This window comes from Poecilia latipinna, unplaced genomic scaffold (assembly GCF_001443285.1).
Source record: "Poecilia latipinna isolate Pla-1442-1.1 unplaced genomic scaffold, P_latipinna-1.0 Scaffold1155, whole genome shotgun sequence".
Taxonomy (NCBI): domain Eukaryota; kingdom Metazoa; phylum Chordata; class Actinopteri; order Cyprinodontiformes; family Poeciliidae; genus Poecilia; species Poecilia latipinna.
The window spans coordinates 26,056-54,053 of record NW_015113771.1 but is presented as its reverse complement, the minus strand read 5'-3'; the positions used below and the strand labels follow the sequence as shown (position 1 = coordinate 54,053).

Genomic DNA, 27,998 nt, shown 5'->3' with positions numbered 1-27,998 from the left:
ACTTTCACAATGTTCTGGAGGTGAAGAAATGGCTTAGAAAGTTTATTTTAAAAAATGTAATTTATTGAAGAACAGAAAAACTACACTTTAATGTTTAATTAGAAAAAGCCTTAACATCGTAAAAGAATCTCCAATTAGAAATAGTTCTTGAAGTTAGCTTCCAAACCAATAAACAGAGGTTTTTCAAAGCTCATATGAAACAAAGGCAACACAATTTGTAATAAATGTGAGACGTAAAGCTAAAAAGAGGAAACAGTTTTAGATCTAAATAAAATATATACGACAAAAAAAAGAAAGTTATGGTTATTTAGAAAAACTATTTTGAAAACAATAAAAATACAAACCTTTACATTTAGGAGAAAAATACAATCTCTATACAAACAATATCAAAAGTGGACAAAAATCAGGCAATAAACAAATTCATGAATGTGGGTGATGTTCGGTATTCTTCCTCTCCGACTCTGCAGCAATGGGCCACAGGCCCATGTCCTGTAAGAGTTCTTCCTCTAGTATCAGGTCATCGCTGTACTCTGTTAAGTCCAGACGCTGGATTTCCTTTGGGGGCGTTTCTGGTTTTTCAGGTTCCTGGAGACACAGAAAGATTTGAAATGCAGTCAATCAAGTTTGTTTGTATAGCACATTTCAACAACTACAATCAATGCACGGCTTCAGTTATTACAGCTGGAAACCAGCGATCAGGCCCGAAATCTGGGTGTAGTGATGGACTCTGACCTGAACCTTCAGAGACACATGAAGACAGTTACAAAGTCGGCCTTCTGTCTGTCACCTGAAGAATAAAATTTGATTGATTGAGTCACATCAATCAATCACATCAATTAATGTAGTTTGTCTGACTACAGTCAGACAAACTACATTAATTGACTACAGTTTGTCTGACTACAGTCAGACAAACTGACTGTAGCCCTGTAGAGGGCTACAGTCAGACAAACTACAGTTTGATTAAAGCGTACCATGTGTGGCTGGGTGTGAATGCACCCTTAGATTTCAATTTACTGCAGAACTTTTATGCTAATTATCAAATAAAACTCAGGTCCTCAGGTCCTAGTAGAAAACCAAACTATTCTACTAGTACGTTTCCTTCCTTTCTCTCCAAATGTGCACATAATGATAAAAAAAACATCTCAAGAAGCAGTAAAGATGGAGGTTAACTCGCAGCTCTCCTTTGGTAGAGAAACAAACATTACCTGCCTTCATACTGCAGCTGCTATGCAGTCTGATATGGAAACACTTAGCCCTGAATAGATTTAGCCTATATAGTTAGCAAAGAGCTTGCCAGACACTGCCTGGTAACACGTGCACTATCAGTATCAAATAACATGAAGGATGAATTAAACATGAGGCCAGGAAAAAAGAAGAGACACTGATAAACACACAAAGAGGGCCAGGCTGCTGCCTCTTTTTTCAGAGTATACATAAACTGACAAATGTTTTATTTGACTTAAACACATTTAAATGTTGCTCAAAAATGTTGCTGGACAGCAGCTTGGAATCTTAAATAACTGTACAATATGCTTTTTAAAACAGCTAAAAATGTAAACTTGTTAGCAGCTTCACTTGAACAGATTTATTTCTGCATCTTCTCTATCTTTACCTTCTTTGTTCAGATTTCTAACATGTCTTACCATTTTCTGTTTCAACTTCATTTCTTCCTCCTCCTTTTTCTGTTTAGTCCAGTTTTCTTCTCTCTTTAAATAGTCCTTCAAACTCTCTGCTTCAAGATCGAAGTATCTCTTCATGCTTAAATCCTGCAAATAACCCAGAAAATCAGATTTACAAATTCATACCCCTTCAGTTGTTTTACATTCTTTTAAGTTGTGACCACTAGCATTTTATTGGGATTTTATGTGACAGATCAACACAAATTACAGCAAAAGTTTGAAGTTAAAGGAAAAGGACAAAATAATCCTGCCACACCCATGTTTCATGCTACTGTTTTGTGTTACTTTTCTTCTGCAGGTTTTTTTTTAAAATGTAGGTCAAAGCGTTTAAGTCAGGTCTCCAACCACAGGTTCTAATTTGACATTTCTGCTGTGTTCCCAGTATAACTTGTGTCAAACATGCCTGTTAGGAAGTCTAGAACTGTGTCATCCTCTTGTGGAAAATTGAACTGTACTGTCAACTGTTCAAAGCGTAGAATATTGCTTTATACCCTAAACCTACGTTAAACTTCTTCAGAACTTTATTCCTTGATCCTTTATGATGCTGTTTGGTCACTAATGTTCTCTGACACAACTCAGATCTTCACAGAGCAGCTGTATTTATGAGATTAAACCACACACAGGTGGACTCTGTTTCCTAATTAGAGGACTGGTCAAGCAATTGGTTGCACTTGAGTTATTGATATCAGAGTAGAAGGGGCTGAGTACATGAGAATTTTGTTCTTCACACAATTTCTTTCAACTTCAAAATCATGTGGTTTTGTGTTTGTAAAAGCAAACTGTAAAAAAAAAAAAGGCAAATGGAAATGAATATTTTTGCGTGGTTATGGCTAGGGTTAGGTAAACAATAAACGGCTGAAATTAGAACATGTCATGGGCAAGGTTACTCAGACTTATTATTATAAATTGTTTGAACAAACAAACCAGTCTAGCTGTGCCGCCTCACCTCGTGCCCGAAAGGAAGATAGAGGGCCTTTGGTATTTCAAAAATACGAAGAACCCCAAGATCATCTGCAACAGCCAGGAAGTGCTGCTCGGCTGGAGGCAGAGAACAATTTAAATAAGCAGCCTGCTGACTTACTGAACACAGAGCTAAACTTTGAGAAAATAAACAAAACATGTACAGGTGTAATGTGACAACAGCCGTAGAGACAGTACTGAAAAATACCCTTAAATAGTCAATTTGCAAAAGCACATGTCAACACTGGTAGGAGCCTAGGAGTGACATTCCCAGTTGTTGTGAATGGTAGCTGGGAAACACAAATTAGCTTTCATTTGATAATTTCTGTCAATTATGCCATCAATCATGCCATGGTATGTGCTGCTCAGAGCCTTCCCCTTTCTCTTTGCTACACTACAGCTTCTCCCTGTCAGCAGAGCATGTTTTGAAAGCTCAAGCGTGCACACGAGCATGATTGACAGCTCTAAGGCCCTCCTCCTGGTTCTGATTGGTTGTTTTTGAATGGGAGCGGTGCATTTCTTCAGACAGCAACAGCAGCACAGGGAGGAGGTGGACGAGCTTAAATGTTTCTGAGATTATCTGTCTCATATTATACTGTCATGTGTCAGTTTTAACAAATTCGTAAAAAAAAAAAAAAAAACATTTTTTGTTTTTAAATAAAAGTCACATATACAAGTTTTAATATAACCGGTAACGCATGTGTTTTCTCACCCGTGAAACTGCAGGCTTTCATGCAGGTAATCTTGCTTTTGCTGATGTGAGCGTGGAGTTGTAGTGGTTCACTGCTGTTTTTTAGCATGTCCCATATCTCAACACTGCCATCTGTTTTTCCAATGAAGAAAACAGCCGGCCGGGACAGCGACCAGCATCCCACCGTGCACTCCTGCTCAAAGTATTGCGACGCAACCAGCGGGCCGTCCTGCATGCAGCAGTTTCAGGGAAAACAGTGAATGCAACTTTATACAATTTAACAGCAAATCTGAAGTTATTTTTTGGTAACTTGGTAAGTTATCTATATGCTCCAAAAGCCCTAGTTGTTTAGAGTAAAATGGGGAAACAAATTATTGTAGATGTGCAACATACAGTAAGTTAAATGAAGTTAAGGAGCAAATATTTTACTTGTTACACAAAACATTTTACAGAATGTTACTTTTCAAGGTGCTGCCACTGAGACATTAACTTTCCCCACAGAGTCAATCTGTAAAGCGAATGTGATCTGAAATCGTTTGTTCTCATCGGAAAAGCCCTTTATAAATATCAAAGCCAAATATTGTTTTATAGCTTTAACCTTCTGTCTGCTTTGTTCCTTAACCTTTGTCATGTTGATGTTGTTTACTATTATTCTGGAGGTATTTTGAGAATTAATTACACAAGTCGGTTCTAGCTGATAACTGGGTGACTTCTGAAGACAGTCAGATTCACTGGGTTTTATTAAGGGGTATCAGAGCAGAAATGGTATATGCTCACCACATTCTTCAGATTATAATCTCAATAAAACACACAAAGAGCTGTTCTAACGCAAATTTGTAAAATTTCAAGAGGTGTGAATCCTTCTGCAAGGACCTGTATATTAAATAAGAAATTTCCTCTATTATTAAATAATATAACCAGTATAACCTTGTACGGTGTTTGTATGTACTCTGGGCACATAATTTATGCCCAGTGGACTTGTTTTTAGTGTAGTTACCATGACTCCCTCTTTCCAAATGGCAAAGTTCCAGCCTCCTGTTGTCAAAAGAATGTCTTTGAAGAATGGAGATCGCTGCACTGTGTTCACCAGCCAGTGATGGGTGTTGAAACACGCGAAGGGTTTGGAACCTGCGAGCGCAGCAGCACATTGTGAGAAAAGGCATGTTTTACTTGGCACAGTACTGATTGTGATTTCCAGTCTCAGTCACAATAAATGATGAAGACAAGTCAAACTTCTGCAATCCTATACATTTCCTGAGGGTAATTAAATTTAGCATGGCTGCCAAAGGACAAGAGTGATTTAAAAGGGATATGGGTGTCAGATTTATTGTTATGAAACTGAAAAACAAAAGTTTAACAGTTCAGTTTATTGTGATGAATGTCTTGGTTTGATAAGAAAGTGCTTACAGATGGTAAAGCATATATTGTTTAGGCCCCTTTTTAAACAACCCAGAAATATGGCAGCACTCACTGTGCGGGCGCCCAGAGTCGTCGCTTTCCATTTTCCAGTCTGAGTAAATGATCTCTCCGTTCTGGCAGTGAAAACAAGACACGTTATATGAGATTCATCACAGAATATACCAAACCTACACATACCTGACGGTTTCTTAACCATTCAAAGCCAATGTTCTGTCATCATCTTAGCTTTAAAAAAAAACTTCAGCAATTTTACAAAACATTGTAACGTAAACTGAAGGGAGGGAAAAACTGAAAAAGTGCTGTTGTGGGTTTGGTTTTTGAAGTTTCAACAATTTGAAGTTTTACCTCTGTCCCAACAAAAAACTTGGTGTTGATGCTGTCCATCTCCCTCAGTTTTTCAGATGCAGGTAGCATGAGTTGGCTGTAGTCCGGAAAGACCTCTGTCCCCTTAATGTCTTTATCTGAGAGGGAAAACAAGGTTAAAGTGTGAATCATAATTCTACCAACTAAGAGAGGTGGCTTAGCTCCTTAGAAAAACACAGAAAGAAGAGGAATAGTTTGAGACAGTGGTTTATGCTTAATGTAAGGAAATGAAGATCGGATTGATACTGTCTGCATAGTACTCTCACCATTAACGATATGATGGTGTATCTGGTGAATGGGGTGGGAAAAGGATGAGAGGAATGAGAAAAAAAAGCTGGGAAAGACGGTTCTATAAAGAAAAGGGACTAGCTAGGGGAGGATACAACCAAATGTTTTTATTAGTTATCCAAAGCAGCCTTCCCCCCATTCACTTTAATCGTCATGAGAGTAAAACTAACTAACTCTGAGCAACTTTTTTAAACCACTATCTGGCCAAAGCAGTGAGATTTTTGATGACCTTACTGATCAGAAATGTCAGAGTCGCTCAAGCCAGAAAATCAGCTTGTTTTGCCCAGCAGCTGATTTCTCAGCACATTTCTGTTCCACATTTTCTGAATTCATTTCTCCATTTAAAAATGTGTGAAGAAAACAGTAAGACTATGTTGCACCGCGGCAGAAATCGATCCAGTGCTTCCCAAGGACATGGCTGTCTACCTGTTACACGGTGACCGTGAAGCCTGCTGACCATAATGTGGTGTGGAAAATCATGCAAAGTAAATCTGTTCTGCTAGAAATGACTGTTAACTTTCAGAAATAGCAGTGGTAGCAAAATGATGAACACTGGAGTCAATACAAAGACTTACCTTGTCAGTAAGATAGGAAAACTCCTTAAGCTGAACCAAAATATTCATCATATTCATTAAAATCTTAATTGGTGAGTGCTTGGGTTAAGTGAAAAAAAGATGACCTTGCAGCAAATTAATTCCCCAACCAGCCAGCTACCAAAGTGGTGTTTATGGAGCCGGACCTCCAGACAGACAAAGACACGTTTCTTCTTGACCAGCATGGACACATTCAACCTTCCTCAAGCTTTCTGAGCAAGATATTACAAAGAGCTGACAGTGAGCAAGGCCAGTGATTTGCTACCAGAAATTTATTTTGGAAGAAAAACTCTTATGAGAGTGGTGGGAAACTCAAGGAAGACAGCCTCATTGTGGTCGTCAATGAAATCAACTTTTCAAACCAAAACTAAACAAAATCTTTGTTAATATTATGTATTTTCCAGGCACATAATGTCGTTTTATAGCACAATCAAGTAACTATGTTTGGCTGTTATAAAATTCTATATATATCAAATATGACCTAAAAGAAGTTTCACTTCATAATTTAAAGCTCTGTCTTTTTAAAAACTCCTGCTTTTTCTGAAGCTCCGCCTTCAGGAAGTCATCACAACATGGCTCCTCTATTAATCCATAGGAGATTAAAAGACTTCTCAAAAATGCATGAAAGAATCAAAGCAACACCCCAGTTATGTTTTTGATTAGGAAAAAACATTATAACATGTCATAACGGTCAAAAAAGTAAATTTTACACAATACTGCCCCTTCAAATTGTTAAATTTGTAACATTTCTAAAATTCTATTGCAAAAGTATTAAAATTAATACAAAAATGAAATATCCCTCCTTTTGCCCTACCTGTAGGAGCGATGACATTTTCAAAGCTGAACTTCATAGGAACATATTCTCCTTTGGTATCAATCTTTGACAGTGAAACCTGACAAATGACACAAGATAAAAGATCCTTGATTCTGCATCGTTCTATTACCTTTCATATTTCAAATCCTTATGGGATAGAATGCATATTAAAATTAGCTTAGGTTCTAGACATATCACAAATTCCCAAAGCTAAATTACTCTGAACAATGGTTTCCATGTCCTGTCAAGGTGTTTGAAAGTTTCAGGGACGCTGCAGGTCGTCATCGGGGTCTTATGGTCGACAGCCGGCGTGCTCTCTGTAGGCGTGTTCGTAAACACAGCTGGAAGTCTCACGTCCCAAAAACGAAGAGTGCTATGGAGCAAAATGAGGCAAAAAGGTCAAACCTGGAAACGGACAAAAACTCAAAATCAGAAGTTCAAATTCAGACACACACACTGAGTTGGTGCCTTGAGTTCCTTTAAATCTGTCTTTCAAACATTTCGTGTTTTTCAAAATATGGCCTACCAGTCAGGGGAGCAGGTGATGATCTGAACCGACACTTTCTGCTTGTTCTCCACTGGTAAGCCCAAAATAGTAACCTTATCAGAGAAAAAGTTACAAAATAAATGCATAAAAGGGAAGCTTTGTACAAATTAAAAACAATGCAAATCGTAATTATCACAATTTCATTTGAAAAACCAGGCATCCTTTTCCTCCTGTTATGCTTTCTGTTTGTCTAAAATGCTAATTCCTCAAAAAGGAAACAGATGTGTTTGACAATGTGAACAAGTTCAAGTCTATAGCAATGTAGGATGTTAATCTTTCCCCTGAGGGAACTTTGATGCTTACAATTTTTTCACCCATCTTGATGAATACAAGACGTGAAAATGATTTATGACGCTCCTCTATAGATGTGAGGAGTAGGAGCCGACAGGAGAAAAGAAACTGCAAGGCGCATGCCAATGCTTCAATAAATGTTCTTTTTTGTCATCTTGGTAGTAAGCAGTATATCCCACAGTTGACTTTGAGGATCATTCTATATCTTCTCCATAAATCTCTACATGTACTTACATAAACAATGACTCTTTAGAGTTTACATTTGGTCTACTATTTACATGAAGTATAATGCTATATTCACACAAAAAGAACACCCTTTTCTTCAAGCGGACATTTTCTAATATTAACCTTACTCTATTAGGTTAGAACATGTCTCTCTTTCAAAGTTGCCTCTAATTCTTCAATTTTTAACTTTTCTGTACCTCGAATGTTGGCGGCAGCCACTGCACATCAGTAACTGGGGCTTTGTGGCTGCTCTCTAAGGCTGACACCGCACAGAATCGCACAATGGGAATATTCTCTTTGCTGTCGTTAAGGTCCTGAAGAGACAGCAAACACAAAAAGGCACTGTACAGTAAAATCTGACAAATCAATCAAATCAGGCAGATTGTATTCAGCACAAAAGCCATTCAAAATGCTTCAGCGGGATATCAAAAAAGTCCAGAGTTCACATTTAATCCAAATACTTGAAGAATGTGTTTTTTTTGTTTTGTTTTTTTTGCCATGATACCAATATGTATGCAAGGGAAAACAAACATTCAGCATGCAGCCTTCATAATAAAGAAACAAGTTAAACCAAAGTGATTTATCTGGTAGGCCGATAACAGATATATGTACATGTTCCATAGATCCAAACATCCAAATTAGGTCCTTTTAACCAGCACAACTGCTATTGTTTACTCTGCAAACAGCAGAGAGAAAAGTGATCTGATTTACCAGAACGTTATCTTGCAAAAGGGGACAAACCACGGTTGTAGATGGGGACTTGTGTAACAGCTGGCACTGTGCTGTGTTGACTCAAGAGAATTAAGAGCAAACAAAGATAGAGAAAGGGAGAAGGATGACAGGGGAGGAGTAAAGGAGAATAAAGCAGAGAGGAGAGGGATGGAGACAGCTGTTCCACTGTAGAGACCATAAAAACACACAAAGTAAATGTGGGGACCTAGTATATGTGCTTGTTTAAATACAGCAGCATCAGTGCAGTTGGCCAAAACTGACTTCAGTCGGACATAATTCCCACTGCGGTGAAAAGTCTGCTCCAAGCCATACAATTGAAAAGCACTGCTATCAATTACTAAGAAAATGTATGTAAATGGATTAAACTTGGGAAAAGAGTACCGTATTTTCCGCACTATAAGGCGCACCTAAAAACCATAAATTTCCTCAAAAGCCGACAGTGCGCTTTATAATCCGGTGCACCTTATATATGGACCAATATTGAGCCACAACAGGTCTAGCAACTATGGTAAGCAGCCGCCGACTTCATTTTCGCCCATAGAAGAAGAAGCGCGCGGTGCATGCTGGGATAGTTGTCAGAACGCTGGTTTGTTAATAAAGTTTGACTGAACTATCTACCTACCAACCGTCTATAATCAGGTCGTCTGCAGGTCATTTAGCACCACGTTCTCCACAACCATCGTCCGGCCACGCCCCGGCCCAGGAAGGCTCTCCTCGCCAACCGGAGTCTGACTGTTTTGTTGACATTCCGTTTAGTGCAGCTCCATCTAGTGGGTGCAAAACGTAACTCCAGCCTCTACTGAAGCGTCTATTCTATGCGCCTTATAATGCGGTGCGCCTTATATATGAAAAAAGTTTTAAAATAGGCTACTCATTGAAGGTGCGCCTTATAATCCGCTGCGCCTTATAGTGTGGAAAATACGGTAAACAAAAAAAGTTTAACATTTTATCTCAATATTCTGGCATTTGGCAAAGTCCAAATATATTTGTACTTACAAACTTGTCTGAACTTGTTGAATCTTTTCTACTGCTGGGTTGTGATGCCTGTATGTAGGTGACATGAGCAGAGAGGTCCCACAACAAAATCTGAAACATGAGTTAACGAACAAAATCAGTCAGTAGAACAAAATCACCTGAGAACATAACGCTTAAATGAGAATAGTATTTTATAGTGGGCTGAAGAGCAGACCTGTGTGAAGAAAGAAATCATTTTGAACTTTTCACAGTATAAGAGACAGGAAAGGTGGTACAGGAAAAAAAAAATCACCTGGCCATTTATACAGCCGCCAACAATAATATTTGGATTGGAGGGGGAGAACTGGAATGCAAGAATGTCGTCTGGGCATTCAAGGAGAAACTGCAAAAAAAATAATAATAAGAGAAAATCAAAAAGAAAACGTACTACATACAAAACATAAACACTGCATTTCACAGAAACCTGTGTGCAGTACATTGCAAAAGTATTCATATACTTTGAATTTCTCCACATTCTGTCACGTTACAGTTTAAAGGGTCGATGTACTTCACTATATGCCCATGGTAACGATGTAGGATCTGCAGAGATCCAAAGCTCAGATGAGAGAATGTGTTAACAGGAATCCACAAGTTTGGCCTTTATGGAAGAGGAGCCTGAAAACAGCCAGACAACAGAAGTCCTGTACGCAATTTGCCACATTCCAAGTAGGGAACATAGCAAACCTTCTGGTTGTCTGGTCGGATGAGATAAAAATGATATTTTTTGGAATACTTTTCTTCATCAGGGACGGGGAATGTGGTCAGAGTCTACGGAAGGATTGATGAAGCTAAACATGGGGCAATCCTGGAAGAAAACCTGCAGGGAGGCTGCAAAAGTCTTAAGACTTACCGCCAGAGCTACAACTGAACAGCTTAAATAATAGCAAATTCATGTATTAGAATGACCTAGTCAAAGTCCAGACCAGAATCTAATTGGGAACCTGTGGAAAGGTTCAGTGTTTTTGAGCTTGAGCAGTTTTCTAGAGAAGAATATGCAACGGTTCTAAGCTCCTGATGTGAAAAGCTGCAGGAATGATAAAGGAGTATGAATAGTTTTGCAAGGCAGATTCAGATATCATATGAGTTTTTATTCACTGCAGTCTTCCGTCTTGTCTGTTAATGCAAGGTTCGTCTTACAATACAACAATCCATTAGCATCAACTGCATTTCATCAGATATGCGTATAAAGTTCCACACACCCCACTTTAGCCAATGAAGCAATGGGCCACTCAAGCTCCAGAGATTTACATCACGTAGAAGTGGTATTACATTACTTTAGCTGCTCAGGTTTATTGACTGGGAGCCTATGGTCAAATCAATAGGCGCTCTCAAATTTTCCTACAGCAAACAATAGTCCTGAATGACAAAGTGCAATTCATTCCAGCTGTTTCTCCTAAAAGCTTTTCTCCAAGAGATGTGCAAGAGATTTCTTTACTTGTGTGTTGGAGGGTTTTCTTGTTTGCTTGCCACACCTGGGGATTAGAGGGGTCAGAGAAGCTGTAGAAGACAATGAGAGGAGGACTGGAGGCCGTCTCTGCAGGCTCCTTGTGTCTTTTTGTCAGGGCTACAGCAACTACACCTGCAGCACACACACACACACACCCCCACACACACACACACACACGCAAAACACACAAATAATTATGTTTTCAACTATCAACATAATTAAAGCTCATCTCTGCATTACTTTTCTGTTCTTGATGGGAAAACAAAAGCTTAACTGCTTTAAAATGTTGCACTTTACCGTGTATTGTAGGGTGCCAGTTGAGGCAACTAATTGTTTTGTTTTTAGCGAACTTCTGATCTGTGAAGACCTGATGGAGCACCAGAGTATCAGACACCTGCCCTGACCAGTCACAGATTTCAATCCCGGTCGCCAGGGACCTCCAGTCATCCAGAAACACGTTTATGATCTCCTCCTGCTGCAGGGCAAACAACATCCTAAAACCAAAAAGCAATACAGCTGACTGTGATAACAGGCAATCTTATGCAAAGTCACTGTAATGGGTGGGAGTTTTATATTTTCTCAAATGTAGTTGAGTCTGATTTGATGGGAAAACAACCATTCAAAACCATTTATTTTTACCTGGGAATCTGTCTCCCACAAAAATCTCTCAGGTTCTGTTCTTTAAGAATCATTTCTTTTTCCTTGGTGCTGAACTCTCTTGGTTCATACTGAGTGAACGTGTCCTTTGGAACCATCCTGCAAGGAAAACAATGTTAATAAGAAATATGTACGTCGTTGTTCCAGGTAGACTTCTTTCAATCTGTTTCCGACTGAAAGGCCAGAACCTTTCAGTCTTTTTGTGCTGATTAAATGTTTTAAGCACAAAGGTTCATCATTATACCTCATTGTCTGGCAACCGTTGGTCTGCAGCATGGGAACAGCCTGCACTCCGCAATCACTCATCAGTTTCTTGATCTTGAATTTACTGTCTTCATAAGAAGTACACTCCAAGTGGCTGTCCTTTGACTCTGCACAATCGCGGTCTGAAAAACAGACCTCTGACTGACCTTCCCGGTCCAGTCTTAATTTGAGCCTCAGCTGATGAGGACAAGAAGACAAAATCAATACAACAGCAGCAGCAAATGTATTTTCATTTAACTTTACTCTGCATTACTATTGTGGTATGCCTTTTCTCTCGTTTCCTTGATAGGTTCTTCTATTTCCTTCTCACTACCAAGAGGAATCCAAAGTTTTGGTCTTTTTTCGGACTCAAGCAGCTCTTCAGCCTCTGGGGTCTGGATGACAGAGACAGAAGGAGATTGGGTTATGGAGTTGAAAATAAATGTTTTATAAAATTCATTAACTCTTTCTGTAGTAGTAGATTTTGAGTGACAAATTTTTGGAAATTAAAGTTGAAGCTCTTAAGAGTTTATGCTAAATTACCCAATACACCAAAAATATATCACATATGGAACATCTTTGTTATGGCAGAAATTGATGTTTTTGATCATATTTTGTGAAACTAATAACATAATAAAACTGAAGTCTCACTTTCAGGATTCGTTCCTTGCTTTCTGGTGTTAGAACCAAGTAGAAGCACTGGCCGTAAGTGAAGTTTGAATCAAAAACCAACAGCATCTCTTCCTCTGGGTAATCCTGTTGAGAACAATGGCACCAAGTTCTCACTAAGACATCTATGAAATGCAGGAGTTAGATCCTAAACATGAAAAAGAAAATCACGCCTGATGAGACTGCGTCAGCCGCTAACGAGTCGCTAACGTCTAATAAGAGTAAAGTGGTAAAAGGGATTCTGGCAAAATATGAGTGAGCTTCAACCAGCTCCTTTTGCTCACACAGTCCTTGTTTTATGACCCATGTGTTGTTGTAGCAGCTCAGTTTGTTTGTTTATTTGTCTGGATGAATCTTACAAGCACAGCGTGTTTCACTGGGCTGAAATCAGAAATGGCAGCTCTCGTCTTCATGTCGTCGATGATGTCGTCTTTCTTGAGCAGTTTGAAGGGGTGCTTGTCTGTGACGTCTTCATCAATACGGCAGTTGAAGAGCTCCTGGGTGGCAGACGTCAGGACCAGGGGGAAGATGTCGTCAGGGTGATCTTGAGGAGAAAATTCAGAATCATTTTTTTTAAATCTTATTCTCTTGAAAGTTTGTTGTTCACAAACCTGTAATACAATTGAAAACAATCCAAGTGAGAGGAATGAAACTAAATTGATGTAGAAAAGGAACATGAAGATTTTCTTTCATCTTAAAGCATATAAACTGAGCATATCTAAAATTCAGATACATTTTCACAAAGATAAATATTTCAAAAATGTAATTTCTGTGCCTTCTTTTTTGTATTATAAACTTGATATTGAAAATCCACACTCATATGATCTCTTAGTTCAGATTACATGAAATGAGTTAAACTGGGATTACAATGTCTAGAGGGCTGGAGTTTCCTTTTTCTTTTTCTTGAGCATTCACCAAAAGTTGTGTTCTGTGGAAACAATGTGCAGAATGGTGTGAGCCTGGCCTGCACACTTTTCCAAAATGAGCCATTGTCTGGAGAAAGTGAGAACAATTTCCTGATCTGCTAATTCCAAAAAAGTGCAAAACAAAACCCAAAAGAACGAGCTCTGTTTCTTTGTTTTCTTCACGTGCTGAGGAAGTCTTTTCTCCACAGAAATCAGAATCACCTACATACAAGTCAGTCCTAAAAAAACACAAGGGCTCTGTTTTCATCTATTAAGTGATGATGATGGCCAACTTTGAAATTTCATACAAAGAAGATTCAGCTCCAAAAACCTGGACACCTGCAATGAAGAACAAACTTTGGCAGAGTGACAAAGTGAAAGATTGCTCACCTACTGACTTTTTCAGAGCATGTCAGTTCATCTGTTACCAAGTCAGAGCAACATGACAGATAAGTCAGAAATTATAAATAAGACGTGACTGAAAATGGCAATATAATATGGAGATTAAAAGCAAATAAAGCTTTTGTTCTCATGGTGTAAAATACACAAAGGAACATTTTTCCCTCATGTTTCATATCAGAAACACATTTCATGCACCTGCCCCTCCTCGAACATCACAGGCTAGCAACAACCATTGTTTAGCTGACTTATTGCTGCTAAACACTGTCACCTGTAATAATACTGTTACTTTATATTAGCATACTGCTGAATGACTACTGGAAGACTTTTTTAGCTGTTGTGATTGTTTTATTTTACACTTTAGGCATCTTTGTATACTCCTCCATATCTCAGCTGTGTCTCAGTCCAGGGAACACAAAAGTAAACAGGACTCTGCATAATAACAGTTTTCCTCCTCCTTGCGGTCTCTCTCTTCAAAGTCTTTCCACAAGGTTGCTGAGAGGACGGGGGGAATGCTTAAGTAAAGCTGGAGTAACCACTTCCCAGCTGGGCGTGTCACTTAGGCTTCACACCACTTAGGCTTCGTGCCAAATCATTGTAGTGGAAACTCACACCCCTCATTTCACAAAGATATGTGACAGCCATGGCATTTGTGTTCACAGAGAATGTTTGTTTAGGAGAAAAAAAAAAAAACAGAGTATGATGTACAATGTTTCTTCCCCCCCAGAGTACAATTAAATTGCATTTGTTGTCTGCTGCTGAAAATTATTCTAAATTAGCCCTCTCTTTTCTTGCTTAATTCACTGAAGGCTTGCCAGCACACAATGTTCTCTCTCTTTATATCAATCTCTATGTTTCTCTGGAATCATAACCTGAGTTTAAGCATTTCTATTGGTTTTAAGTGACCTAGAGTGTGTTGGAAATGGTTTATTATTAATGACATTTTCTTAAACTTTGTCAGATTAGAATCGTTAACTGTATTATTGGGATTTCATGGGACACTACTTGAAAATCATAGCTCATAATTGTGAAGTGGTAGAATTAGTTTTCAACAAATTTTAAACTGTGGCTTCTTTCTACATTTATTGCCCTATGGTTAATTCTTTTGTAGCTTTATTTTCTTCCAGGATTTTTCCATCCACCCTCCCAATCGACTCTGACCTTCTTCTCTGTTGCTGCTGAGAAAAAGGATGATGGTAGCAGAAGATAAAGTTCAAGGACTCTGGTTGCTTTTACAAGGCACATTGCTTGGAGTAAACAAAAGAAGGCCTGTATTATAGTTGATCAGAGGATTTTTTTTTATTTCACAACTAAAAGTTAGAGCATGTAAGATTAACCACTGACTTTTGGGTTAAGACTCGGGTTTAGGTGAAGTGGAAAGGTAAAGTTAAGGCTTGGCTAAGTCCCTGAGGAATGTGTGAAAGTTTTGAAAAGCAAATCAGTGTAGATCTGTTCCTGAGAAAGAGAAATGGAATTTGGTAAAAACTGATTTTAAGGAAAAACAGAAACGGACAAAATGAAATATAGCATAATAATAAAAACAGTTGATAATTTATTTAGGTAAATAAAAAGCTTGATTTCAAGGATGAATGTGAGACTAAAATAAGAGGGACCCAAAGCTGAGTATGTCCAGAGGCTACGCAATAGTACGCACATCACATTGTAGATTGTGTGAGGCCTCAAGGCACATCAAATTATCTTAAATGAACTGGAAAAATGGAAAAAAAAGAAAAAAACCTCTCAAGAGTGTTCTGCCTGAATTCCAAAGAAAAGCCACACCATCAGATGTGTCAAGAGACCGATTCTTTAATAAAAATAAAAGATAACAAATGTTTTGTGAGTTTAATATGAAGTGTGTTTTCCAAACTTCAATACAGATGTAATGAAATTGCATCTGGCTTTTTAGTTTGTTTCTTTTGCTGCAAAAATAACAAGCATACCAAATTTCTCTTACATGAACTTGCACGTGTAGAAGACCGACTGGTCCTGCCTGAAATGGAAATAATTCCGTCCATTAGAGATTTTAAAAGAGCAAACATACATATAGTTATATTTAAAAAAAATACATAATGCCTTCTGATTTAGTGCCTTGTAACAACATGAATAAGTAGGTATTCAATATCATCATTATCTAATTAAACCCTCACCTTTCCCTTTGCCTTTCCCTCTTCCTTTACTTGGTGATCTTTTTGCCTTGGGACCCATTCTTCTTCTTTGGATCAACACGTTCACTGAGGATAAAGTGGCATAAATCCAACAGAGGCAGAGACTCAATCAACCATTTTAAAATTCACTGTTTGTAACTGGAACTAGACTTCAGTCAGCGGGATTATGAACAAAATCAGTGCATATGCTGACATCTTGTGGAGAAATCATGAATTACAATGAATTTCTCAGGGTCAATTAAATCAATGTATGAATAAAGTACATCAAGGTTCCTTTAAGGTTATTGGTAAGAAAATTGTATTGTACTAAAATAAATACTTTCAAACAGGCAATAAATGAATACATGTTCTTTCTGTAATAAGAAATAATAGTTAAACAAGGAGTCAGAGGCCTGAAAATGCAAGTCAGTAGCCTATAGTTTTACAACCAGAATAAAGATTTTATGAATCGATTGATAAAATCTTATTTTTTCTTTCAGGATTCTCTGTTTTGTATACAATTCTGCTTAGGTCTCACCACCGTGTTTAAAATGAACACCAATGAATTACTGTGTGGTTACTTTTAATAAATACGGAATTAAAGCTGCTTTTTCCTAACAAACATTTGCAACCAAAGAAAAGCACATAGTTTGAGACAAAGTATTAAACTGTTTTGCTCATCAGGGCACTACAGTAGCAATTTACCTCAGGTTTTGGAGACATACCGTTTGGATTGTTTTGCCCCCCAAAACTGCCGTGACCTACCTTGAATACATTATCTTTAGCTGCTGATGCTACGGTGATAAAAATACATAGATTAAGACCAGATTATATACAAATAAATAACTCTTACCGGAAGTTTAAGCCATATATTGAACTCCTTTATCGCTAAAACTAACTGCTCGTCAGTTGTGGACTGTTTGGTTGCCAAGGGTTACAAAAGAGGGCGGGGAAAATCAGTGACAGAGTGCTGTACAAGCCAATCAAGTCCCAGTTTTACAGTGACGTCAAAACAATGTTATAAATTTACCTGGGCAAGCTTGAATCGGGAGATCAGTGATCTGTAATATGAACGCAGACATGACCCTAACACCAAACCAGAAATCCCCGTAAGATGTATTGTTTTTATTGAAACGAATCTTAGTCAAAGTTCGTGTAAACTGCGGTGGGTGCTTCAGAAAATGATTGAAGTGAAGAACGGTAAGTAGAAGATTTATTGCTTATGTTTGGGAATATTATCCTTTTTTCTTGGATGCTTATTTCTAAACGAGAAAACAGTGTATTAGCGGCAGAATCTGCCCGGGTCTCTGAGTGGAAACCGTAATGAATTATTCATGTTCAGTTCAGATGCACCACGACTTCTTCCACACTCTGTCATTTGGTAAACTGTCCCTCGTTCATCCTAATCAGAGATACTAGAACAACGGGTTGATAATACGCCAAGTTTGGTAAATAAATTCTTTACTCTTATCGTAAGAAGCGAACTTATTTATTTCCTGGTTAAAGCGCCTTGCGAAAGTATTCATATCCCTTGCTTTCACATTTTGTTCCACCACAACAGTAAACTTCAGTGTACTTGATTATGATTGAGACATTTAAGAGGGGAAAGAAAAATGATTAAAATGTGTTTTTGTCTGTCTTTAACTTGATATGCCTAAGTATTGGATAGTTGTGGATTTAAGGCTTGAAATAAGTCATTTTGATTTGGATCTGGAAGATAAACCTTCAGCCCAGATTCAAGTGTTTTTCAGCCTCTGACAGCTTTTCCCATTAACTGTAATCTGCTTACATGTCCTGCATGATACTGCCACAATCATGTTTTCCTGTTACAAACAGCGAAAGTGGCATCTTTTGGATTTATTTGAGCAACAACATTGTAGATGTCACTTATCCAGTTTCTCCCACTTCAGCTTTGTATCTCTGCAGCTCATCCAGAGTAACCAAGTAACCTCTAGACTGCTTTTCTGAATAATTCTGTTCCCACCTGGCTGCTCACTTTAGGCAAACAGACATAGTTTGACAGGTTTGCAGTTGTTTAATCCTCTTTCTATTTCAGATGATGGATTGAACAGTGCGGCTTGTTCAATAACATTCTCTAACAAACCTTTACACTGAGAACACTGGAGTCTAATTGCACTATATATTATGTTCCATTTCACAATCAAAATTAACTACCTTGTGTTGGTCTTTCATTTGAAATTCTAATGGATAAACTTGACAGAATGTGAAAAGATTCAATGGATACAAAAATGTCTTTAAAGCACTTTATAGACATTACAACAAAAATGTAATAATAAATATGAGTCTTAAGGGATGAATGGATCGGTGCATAGAGTCTGAATACAAGTATTTATTGCAATTTGGGCTACACAATACATATGGTAGTAATGATACTGATTGTTATTAACCCAAATTTTCAGCACTCTTTATTTTTATTTTTCCTCATTACCCCTGCTGTCCCTGAGCTTTAGTCTCTACCTCACTAAAATCTAACTTCTTTGTGGGCATAAAATGCATTAAAACATTACCTACCTGGACAAATATGTTTATATTGGCATGCAGAGTTTCAAGAAATTTAACCTGAAATATTACGATGTACGATAATTCATCCAAGGAGTTGTTTGGGAGTGCAATATTTTACTTATAAAATTTTTGATGACGGTTCTGATTCAGTATATTGTTCAGCTCTAAAACTCACTGGCTGTTTTCTGTTTCACTTTGTTTCTTGCCTGAGCTGACATTTTGCTTCACATTTCCATTATAGTCTGCTCTACATGTGTCTTGCTTATTTGATCACTGTTTTTAGGCGCTGCAGTTTAAATTCAGACATGGAAGAGTCCAGCGAGACTTATGATGTCCATGAGACAAACCGTCCCATTTCGTGGGAAGACCACCAGTGTCAGAGCATGGAGGAGAGAACTGAATGCCTCCGAAGGAAGATCAAGTACTACTTCATGAATCCGTGTGAGAAATACCACGCGCGGGGACGGATACCTTGGAAACTCATGCTGCAGATTATCAAAATTGCTATAGTTACCATGCAGGTTTGTAGCTCTCCCAGATGCAATCAGAAGAATGACACTTCACTTTTTCTTGTCTCAAACTTCATCTGAAATGATTTTTGGTCACTGCAGCTGGTCTTATTTGGCCTGAGCAATCAGATGGTCGTTACTTTCAAGGAAGAAAATCTGCTGACCTTCAAGCACCTTTTCCTCAAAGATTATGTTGACGGAAGCATGGAAGCCTACGCCGTTTACAGACAAGCTGACGTTTATGATCACATCGACTACATTATTACTCAGGTGAGAGATATTATTGCTTGAATGAAAATTCATGTGACATTACCAATATTTTTGCTTTTGTGCTGCTGTTAATTATTGATGGACTTTTACCACTCTAGAGCCTTATATAACATGAAAGCCTGCAGATTGTATGTCACCACGGCACTGGACTTTGTTCACCTCCTTTCAGTTTTCCATTGATCATGATTGTGCTGTTCTGTCAAATAACTTGGTTTATGCATGCTACTGAGTTTCTTCTCCACCGTACTTTGTTATCCTCTCAGGTGTTGTCAGACTAATTTGAATGGTTTACAATTGCCCATTTACAGTACGGACTTCTGCACAACAACACTGTTGGGAATCATGAATATGAGAAAAATGGCTCTTCCTACAACCCGCTGCTTCTCTGTCAGAACTTCTACAGGAATGGCAGCATCTACCCTGGAAGTGAAACCTTTGAAATTGACGCTCATGTGGACACGGGTAAACGTTGTCATAGTTGTAACTCATGATTATCAGCTGCAAAAGTTAATTTATTTTTTTCATTTAATTCACAAAGTGAAACTTGTAGCATCATTATGAAGAGTGTTTATTTATGATACATGTGATGAGTATGGCTTACAGTGAAGGAAGAAAGACAATTTCTCAGAAAATTAGGTTATTGTATAGACCCCATAGTCACAGTGAAGACTGCTGACTTCACTGGACAGTTTTATGGACATCCTCAGGAAAAACAGTGAGCCACAAAAAGCCATTGCTAAAGACGCTGACTGTTCAGTGTTCTAATGCAAAATCGTAGCTTTAAATATAAGTGGAGGGAAAAAGCAAGAAGAATAACTGCAGCGCTGCGAGAATTGTACAGCAAAGCTCTTTCTAGGGATCAGCGCCTCTGGAGGATATCAGTGCATCAAAAGCCACCACACTTTAACACATTGAGGAAGTTTTAGATGCTTTATGAAAATATTGCTTTCATTTTCAAGCAGAAGACGTGACACTTTGTCACACTGTGAAAAATACCAATGGCCACTTCACTGACCATGCAAAAGAAGCCCACGTATTGATGCATGTGCTGTAGAGTCCAAGGACATGTTGATAAAATGTATTAAAGACACTTCTTTAAAATATACTTATTAAAATATATTTCCTCTTAAGATTTTATATTTATGCTTAACTTTCTGTCAGATGGAAGTCAAATTTCTTGCTTATGTACACAAACTAGGTTAATAAAACTGATTCAGATTTCTGATAAAAAAAAATAAAAATTTCTTTTCATATTCAAAAACAGAATTTTGTTTTTTTTTTTTCAACTGAACCATAATCATCAAAAGCAAGAGAAATAAATCCTCGAAATATGTCACTCTCTGTGTAATGTTAGTGTGTCATTTAAGAATTTACTTATTATATAGTGGAACTGATTTGACTTTTTAGTGATGCTGCACCTCCTCCAAAACAGCATTAGGGTTTTCCTTCCATGTGACGTTTCAAAGCATTTCTCCATGACTCATCAGTCTGTGCAGAACAATGTCTCTTCTGCACAGACTAACAACTAATCCAAACATGAAACGGCGGAGGTTTTGCATAACTTTTCGTGGTTTCTGGAAATGCAGACAGTTCCTTCTTCACAGTCTTGCGTTGTCAGAAGCTTTTTGTTTCGCAGACCGGAAGAAACTGCACTTCCCAAAAGAGGAATAAATGCTTGGCTAGTCATTTCAGAGAAGCTCTATTTAATCTCAAAAGTATTCAGTAAGTAGTCTTGCCTTTCTGGAGAGCGTCAGTTCTGGTTATGCACAGTAAGCAGCCTTATTTGGTCACAGGAGTAACTTGTAGTACAAGTTTCTCTCACTGAACTATGTTAACTAAGCTGATCCAAAAATCATCAGACGTCAAACATCTTAGAACATAAAACTGAGGAATTACCCTGGCTACTGATGACACAGTGAATATATAACAGGAGCTTTCTCTTAGTAAACAAAAAGGAGCTCATTGGAGCATTAAAAAAAAAAAATGTCCAATTTACCTTCAACAATCTGAGTGGTTGCTTTGTACATCTGGACATGAAACTGTTAAACAGAAAGCTCATCAGCTGGAACCGCATGAGACTGAGGAAGCAAACAAGAAAAGAATCCAGCACAACCTGGCCTGCTTAAAGCTACACCAGGTCAAGTCAGCGTGGCAGAGAGGAACAAAAACAAAGCCAACATGTTGAATGCATCCCAGTAGAATTGTTCTACAATGTAGAGAATCGCATTAATAAAGAACCCTGATGGATAATCACGTGTTTGTTGTCCCTCTGTAACAGAATGCCTTAAAATCTATCCAGCCAATCCCGTACCACTGCGTGACATGCCTGAAAACTTTGAACTGCATTTTAAAAGGTTGGTGAGAAATGTTTGTCTCTAAAACTTCCTTTAGTTCTCTTGTAATATGTTGTTTTTTTCATCTTGTTCTTTTTTGCAGGCTGCTCCTTGTGAAGGTCACATTCGCTGTAATGGCCATTAATCTGCAAACTGTGAGATATCGAGAGCTGCCTGACTGCTACGACTTCACTGTCATTGTATGTTTGTTTTGTTTTTTTTACCTCGGTAAACAGAAATAGTTCGCATTGGAAATACTAAAAAATTACTTAACTACATCTGTAATAATACCAAGAAAGAGTTTAATGAGATTGCTTCCTTCCTGGATTTAATTAAAAATTGTGATAAAAAAAAAAAAGATATTTCCTCTCACTGAGAAACATCTGTTGACAGATTACTTTTAACAATCAAGCTCACAGTGGCAGAATGAAAGTCGACCTGGAAATGGATGTGGAAATCAACGAATGCAAAGACTGGAAAGTCACTGGAGCCTGTAAGTTCACCAAACTGGGCGCAAATTAAGTGGGTATTCTTTAACCCGAGACTAAAAGACTTTTTATTTTCATTTCATTCTTTTAGCTGCAAGAAAGATCTACCTGACTGTGATGTTCGACTGCGTCATCCTCATTACCTGCATCACCTCCTTTGTGCTCTGCACACGCTCAGTGGTCAAAGGGGTTCTGCTGATGTTTGTGAGTAAAATACATTTTTCTCAATAAATTTAAATGTATGTCGACGTTTATTTTGTTTTGTGAAAATTTACTCAATATACCAAATTAAAACTGTCCTCAGAGATCACTGCTGGTGGTTTTATTGACTTGGGATGTATGGTTCTAGTTCTGTCAGCATAAACAGGAACGTGACTTCAGGTTCATACTTGTTTATCTTAAAACTTCCAAAGGACAAATGGCAGATAATTTTGAGCTGCCTGGTTTTAATAGGAGTGACCGATTATTTCTTAGCTTTACAGTGTTTCATGTTCATAAAAAACCAAAAATCTCTTCTTTTTTTTGTAAACAGGAGTACAGCCGTCATTGCAGAACACACTCTGGTAGAAACGTGCCGTGGTCGGACAAGCTGGAGTTTGTGAGCGGCTGGTACATCCTGATGATCGTCAGCGACACGCTGACTATCATAGGGTCCATTCTCAAGATAGAGATCGAGTCTAAGGTAATGAAGGCTTCTTTAGAAACTTCATGACTACCAGTTTCTGCATCATCATCAGACCAACCAGAACTTTTTTTTATACTGAGGTATGCAAGCTTAAGCTTAACTATTCCACTTTTCTTCCAGGTCTTTACAAGCTACGATGTGTGCAGCATCTTCCTCGGCACCGGCACCATGTTTGTTTGGATCGGAGTCATCCGTTACATGGGTTACTTCAAGAAGTATAACGTATGAATCTAAGTCTAATCCATCCATTGTCTATGTCTAACTTTAAAGAAGCATAATCGGTAAACAACAATTATAGTAAAATTGGACCAATATTCTAGTCACTTCTACGCTGATCACTTCTTAAAATGTTGTTAAAAATAAAAATGATGTCATTAGAAAGCCTTATCAAGTGTATGGTTTAGTTGTGAGGCTATTTTTCAGCAGATTTACTTCTTATAATTAATAATAAGGTCAAAAGACTTACATTATGCATCCATCCATCCATTTTCTTCCTCTAATCGGGGTCGGGTCACGGGGGCAGCAGCTTCAGAAGGGAGGCCCAGACTTTCCTCTCCCCAGCCACTTCTTCCAGCTCCTGCAGGGGAACCCCAAGCCGTTCCCAGGCCAGCCGAGAGACATAGTTCCTCCAGCGTGTCCTGGGTCTTCCCCTCCTCCCAGTGGGACGTACCCAGAACACCTCACCAGGGAGGCGTCCATGAGGCGTTATGACCAGATGCCGAGTCACCTCAATTGGCTCCTCTCGAAGTGAAGGAGCAGCGGCTCTACTCTGAGTGCCTCCTGGATGACCGAGCTTCTCTCTCTAAGGGAGAACCCAGTCACCCGGCAGAGGAAACCCATTTCGGCCGCTTGTATCTGTGACCTTGTTCTTTTGGTCATGACCATAGATGAGGGTAGGAACATAGATTGACTGGTAAATCGAGAGCTTTGCTTTTTGACTCAGCCCTCTCGCCACCACGACGGACCGGTACAGCGCCAGCTTCACGGCAGACGCTGCGAAAATCCACCTGTCGATTTCCTGCTCCCTTCTTCCCTCATTCATGAACAAGATCCCCAGATCCTTAAACTCCTCCACATTACATTATGCAGCAAGTCTTTATTTTTCCTGTTTTGGCATTCAGGCAGAGTCTGAAGAAGCTGGTGCATGTGGCGTCCTAATTACATCTTTGACTTTATTAAATCAGGGTTTCCTCAGACATCAAAGTTACAGGCTGCATAATGAAATAACGGGTGTTGGCATGACCTGTGGCCATCTGGATTATGAGCATTTGTGAGTGAATTAGTGTGTGTGGGTGTGTAAGGAGTGGTCTGTTTGTAAAGTAAGTGTGTGTGTTCAATAGATGTGTGTGTGCTAATTTGTCAAATGGAATTGAGAATTTATAATGTTGGCATTCAGCAGCCAAGTCTGTGTTGACCGACAGCTTCAGTTTATTACATTGCAACACTTTTAGAAGTGACCAATATAGAAGTGACTGAAGTTTTTGGTCAGATTTGATCATTTTACAGAAAAGAAAAAATGAGTGCATTTGTTTGGATGCAACTCATACGACAGCAGCTGATGGGCCCAATCCATATATATGTTCCACATTAATTAAGCCTCATTTATACACTTACTGAGACACTTGGAGGTTTTGTTAACTGCAAGAAATAGTTTGAAATCTGTTTAAACAGCTGCAGAATGAAAATATTTCAGCATTAACTGCAAAAATATTCAAGAAGTTAAACTCTTAAGGTTTACAGTCACTGTGTAATGAAACAGTTCAGTTATCAAAGGAAAGATCTATTAATGAAGTGCAGTGAAACACATTAATAATCCTGTGTCAATGTTTAAATTGTCATAAATAAAATGAGATTCAGACCAGATATATTTAAAGAGTTTACAGTCTGAAGGTTTTTATCCTGGGAAAAAGAAAATCTGCTATAGTTTGGATTCTGAAGCCATTTAAAATCTATTAGTTCTGATTGAAATCAGCTTTTCTCATTTCCAATTAACCTCCTTTCACTGCAGTGTGACAGACTTTGTGGATGTAAATATGTCTTCTTGAAGAGGAATATTCAGACTATTTAAAATAAGCAGTCGGCAATCTTTGTCATTCATACATTAACATGGACTTTGCAAGACTTGCTGTAGCTTCGTTTTGAAAAAGAATAAATTTAGAAAATTCAGTTTGTAACCTTAGATTTAAAATAAATTATTTTATTTTTTTTGCCTGCTTTTAGATTCTCATCGTGACGCTCCGGGCAGCTTTTCCAAACGTTATCCGTTTCATCTGTTGTGCTGGAATAATATACATAAGCTACTGTTTTTGTGGCTGGATCGTGATTGGCCCGTATCACGAAAAGGTAACGACCCACCGTCGTGTATTTGGATTAAACAGAAATCTAATGCATTTGACAGTTTTTCATTCTGACCTGTTGTTTAGTTCCGGACCTTAAACACCGTGTCGGAGTGTTTGTTCTCACTGATCAACGGAGACGACATGTTCCCTACATTCAAAGATATGCAGCAGAAGAGTAACCTGGTGTGGATTTTCAGCAGAGTCTACCTCTACACCTTTGTGTCACTCTTCATCTACATGATCCTCAGTCTTTTCATCACAATAATCACCGACACATACGACACAGTCAAGGTACAGGCAGCAATAAGCGCACCGTTTGCAGCATTAATAATTAATGCCCTGTTAGGATCTTTAAACCAGAACAGCCATTCTGACACTAAAGTTTGCCCCCTTTTCTTGATTTCCTTTCGTTTAGCAGCAGCAGGAGAACGGAGTCCCAATATCAGAGCTGCAGAAATTTCTCTCTGTGTGTAAAGATCTGCCAAATTCTGGAGTTTACAGACTTGAAAAGAACGAGAGCTGCATCATTAGCTGCTGCATCAACAGGTAAGATCACATCTGTTCTTTTTTTTTATTTTATAACTTTATTTTTGTTGAGGTTATTAGAGTACACACAAGAAGAAAGGTCAAACAATACATAGAAACTATAAAAGACAAAAAATACAGAACAATTGGAACAAAAATCACACACCAGGGGGAGACTCTTATTTTAGTAACACAAAACACAAGGGGACCATTCATATCCAAAATTAATCCTGTATCGTTGATGTGAAGTTTGTCCATTTTTCCCATTTGTCCAGGCATTGCTGTTCCTGTGTCCTCAGTCTATGTGTTAGAATCTCCATCTCAAATAATGAGTTCACAGTCTGTATCCACTCCTTTGTGGTAGGAGGTTCAGATTTGCACCACTTTCTGGTTACCACCATTTTGGCTGCCATCAACAGAAGTTTTAACAAATAACATTCATTAAGTACGATATTGTCCAAAAGACCCAGGTATAAAACCAGGCCAGAGTTAGGTATTGAGTAACCCAGTATTGTTACAATCTTATTGTGTATTTCGTTCCAGAACTGTGTAATTCTAGGGCAAAGCCAGAAAATATGCGCGTGATTAACATTAAGTGCTCCACAATCTCTCCAACATGGCTGAGCTCTAGATTTGAATTTACTAGTAATTTGGGGTGTTATAAAAAATCTGATTATATTCTTCCAACAAGGTTCTCTCCAAATTCTGGAAGAGGATGTTGTAATTTAGGTCTTCCAAATATTCAGCCAGCCATCTTCGGTTGGCAGAATATCCAATTCCCTCTCCCATTTTGTTTTAATATTAAATGTGTTAGTGCTTCTATTTTCTAACAGATATTTATAGAGTAAAGACACTATTCTGTGTTTTTTTACCCTTATTGGTCTCGATCAGCATTTTGACAATCCCATTTTCATTTGGGTCAATTTTTTGTTTTATTTCTTTGTTATAAAGTCCCTTAATTGTAGGTATCTAAACTAATCTTGAGTTCTTGGAGCAAACTCTTGCTGTAGTTCCTGGAAACTTTTAAAGTGCCCATCTTAAGGACCATGCATAATGCTGTTTCTAGCCATTGTTTAAATTGTGGGTCTTGAATAAAATATTTATTGTAGGCTGGCCACTGGATCAGACATAATAGTTTCTCTAATTTGCATTTTCAGATTATATACTGTATAACCATTTACCCATTGAAAAACTAATGGCATTAACATTCTTAAGTGTATTCTGAGTGGTCTCTATATCTCCAGTGATACTCCGCAATTCTCTTCCATTGACTTTTTGTTCAATATTTTTCCATTTCGCTTCATAATTTTTGGCACTTATATTTATTATGGGAGTTATTTGGGCAGCATGATAATATTTTCTAAAGTCATGTAATGCCATACCTCCTTTCTCTTTGATTTCTTTTCAATTTCATATGTAAGCATTTTATCAATGTTGTTTCTTAGTTCTTTTATTTTTATAAACAGGTTGGGATTTGGGTTAATTTATGTTGTTTTTCTAGATCTGTTAGTTGAGAAACATAAGATTCTTCCATCTCCAATTTCTGTTCACAGGCTTTCCTTAGAACCATTTCCTTTGTGTTGAATTGCAAGAAATTCACAGTTATAGATCTCGGGGCCGTGTTGGGAGGCGGTCTGGGAGCCAGAGCTCGGTGTGCCGCTGAATCCGTAGTTCACTTCCATCCGGTAGCTTCAGCCGCTTGATCAGCAGATCCGTGACAAACTCTGAAACCGATCGACATTTCTCACAAGACCGGAACTCCATAGATACGAAGATTATTTCTCCGGCTTCCGCTCTCCAAATCCACGCGTTTGTCGTTCATAGCTCTGTTCCGGGTCTGCGCCTCGGTGATCCCGCCCTTCTGGTTCTGCAGCTCGCGCATCATTTCCTCTGAATCTGTTGAGATCTTCCTTCATTGTTGCCTTTACATCTTCTTTGAGTTCTTCTATGTCTTGCTTCATCTCGTTTTTAAACTCTTTTAACCTGTCATTCACGAGAGGACCCAAATTTGGGTCCTCTCGTGACAGGGGTGTCAAACTCCAGTCCTCAAGGGCCGCTGTCCTGCAACTTTTAGATGTGCCTCTGCTGCACCACACCTGAAAAGAATAATTAGGTCATTAGCAAGGCTCAGGAGAACCGATCTACACAGGGAGGAGGTAATTAAGCCATTTCATTCCACTGTTTTTTACCTGTGGCACATCTAAACACTGCAGGACAGCGGCCCTTGAGGACTGGAGTTTGACACC

The 27,998-nt window shown here is 38.4% G+C and overlaps 2 protein-coding genes across 2 annotated transcripts in view; one reads left to right on the top strand and one right to left on the bottom strand.

Moving 5' to 3' along the window:
* Nucleotides 1-46: 46 nt before the first annotated feature.
* On the bottom strand, nt 47-17,013 carry dnai3 (dynein axonemal intermediate chain 3). Its single transcript, XM_015053027.1, has 23 exons — nt 16,934-17,013; nt 16,084-16,167; nt 15,891-15,926; nt 12,992-13,176; nt 12,615-12,719; nt 12,251-12,358; nt 11,965-12,161; nt 11,703-11,819; nt 11,361-11,557; nt 11,089-11,195; nt 9,870-9,959; nt 9,599-9,688; nt 8,068-8,184; nt 7,334-7,407; nt 7,027-7,180; nt 6,808-6,886; nt 5,095-5,204; nt 4,802-4,862; nt 4,328-4,458; nt 3,352-3,559; nt 2,626-2,717; nt 1,644-1,766; nt 47-585 (listed from the first exon to the last, which is right to left on the bottom strand). The coding sequence occupies exons 2-23, from the start codon at nt 16,139-16,141 to the stop codon at nt 421-423; spliced, it is 2,604 nt and encodes an 867-aa protein (XP_014908513.1). The 5' UTR covers nt 16,142-16,167; nt 16,934-17,013; the 3' UTR covers nt 47-420.
* Nucleotides 17,014-17,219: 206 nt separating this feature from the next.
* Nucleotides 17,220-27,998, top strand: part of mcoln3b (mucolipin TRP cation channel 3b) — a 15,186-nt gene continuing 4,407 nt past the window's right edge. Inside the window, exons 1-13 of the mRNA XM_015053030.1 lie at nt 17,220-17,280; nt 18,887-19,124; nt 19,215-19,382; nt 19,691-19,844; nt 21,661-21,736; nt 21,819-21,915; nt 22,109-22,208; nt 22,295-22,407; nt 22,736-22,885; nt 23,009-23,110; nt 25,109-25,231; nt 25,312-25,518; nt 25,643-25,773. Of these exons, the coding sequence (XP_014908516.1) occupies nt 18,909-19,124; nt 19,215-19,382; nt 19,691-19,844; nt 21,661-21,736; nt 21,819-21,915; nt 22,109-22,208; nt 22,295-22,407; nt 22,736-22,885; nt 23,009-23,110; nt 25,109-25,231; nt 25,312-25,518; nt 25,643-25,773 (1,637 nt within the window). The 5' untranslated portion in view covers nt 17,220-17,280; nt 18,887-18,908. The remainder of the gene's footprint in view (nt 17,281-18,886; nt 19,125-19,214; nt 19,383-19,690; nt 19,845-21,660; nt 21,737-21,818; nt 21,916-22,108; nt 22,209-22,294; nt 22,408-22,735; nt 22,886-23,008; nt 23,111-25,108; nt 25,232-25,311; nt 25,519-25,642; nt 25,774-27,998) is intronic.

Bases quoted from the DNA above. Each gene is read 5' to 3' on its own strand.
- dnai3 (XM_015053027.1), bottom strand. From the start codon at position 16,141: ATGGGTCCCAAGGCAAAAAGATCACCAAGTAAAGGAAGAGGGAAAGGC. The intron at 5,205-6,807 runs GTAGGGCAAAAG...TCTCAGATAAAG, and splicing joins AAATGTCATCGCTCCTACAG to ACATTAAGGGGACAGAGGTC. The intron at 586-1,643 runs GTAAGACATGTT...CTGTGTCTCCAG, and splicing joins TGAAGTTGAAACAGAAAATG to GAACCTGAAAAACCAGAAAC.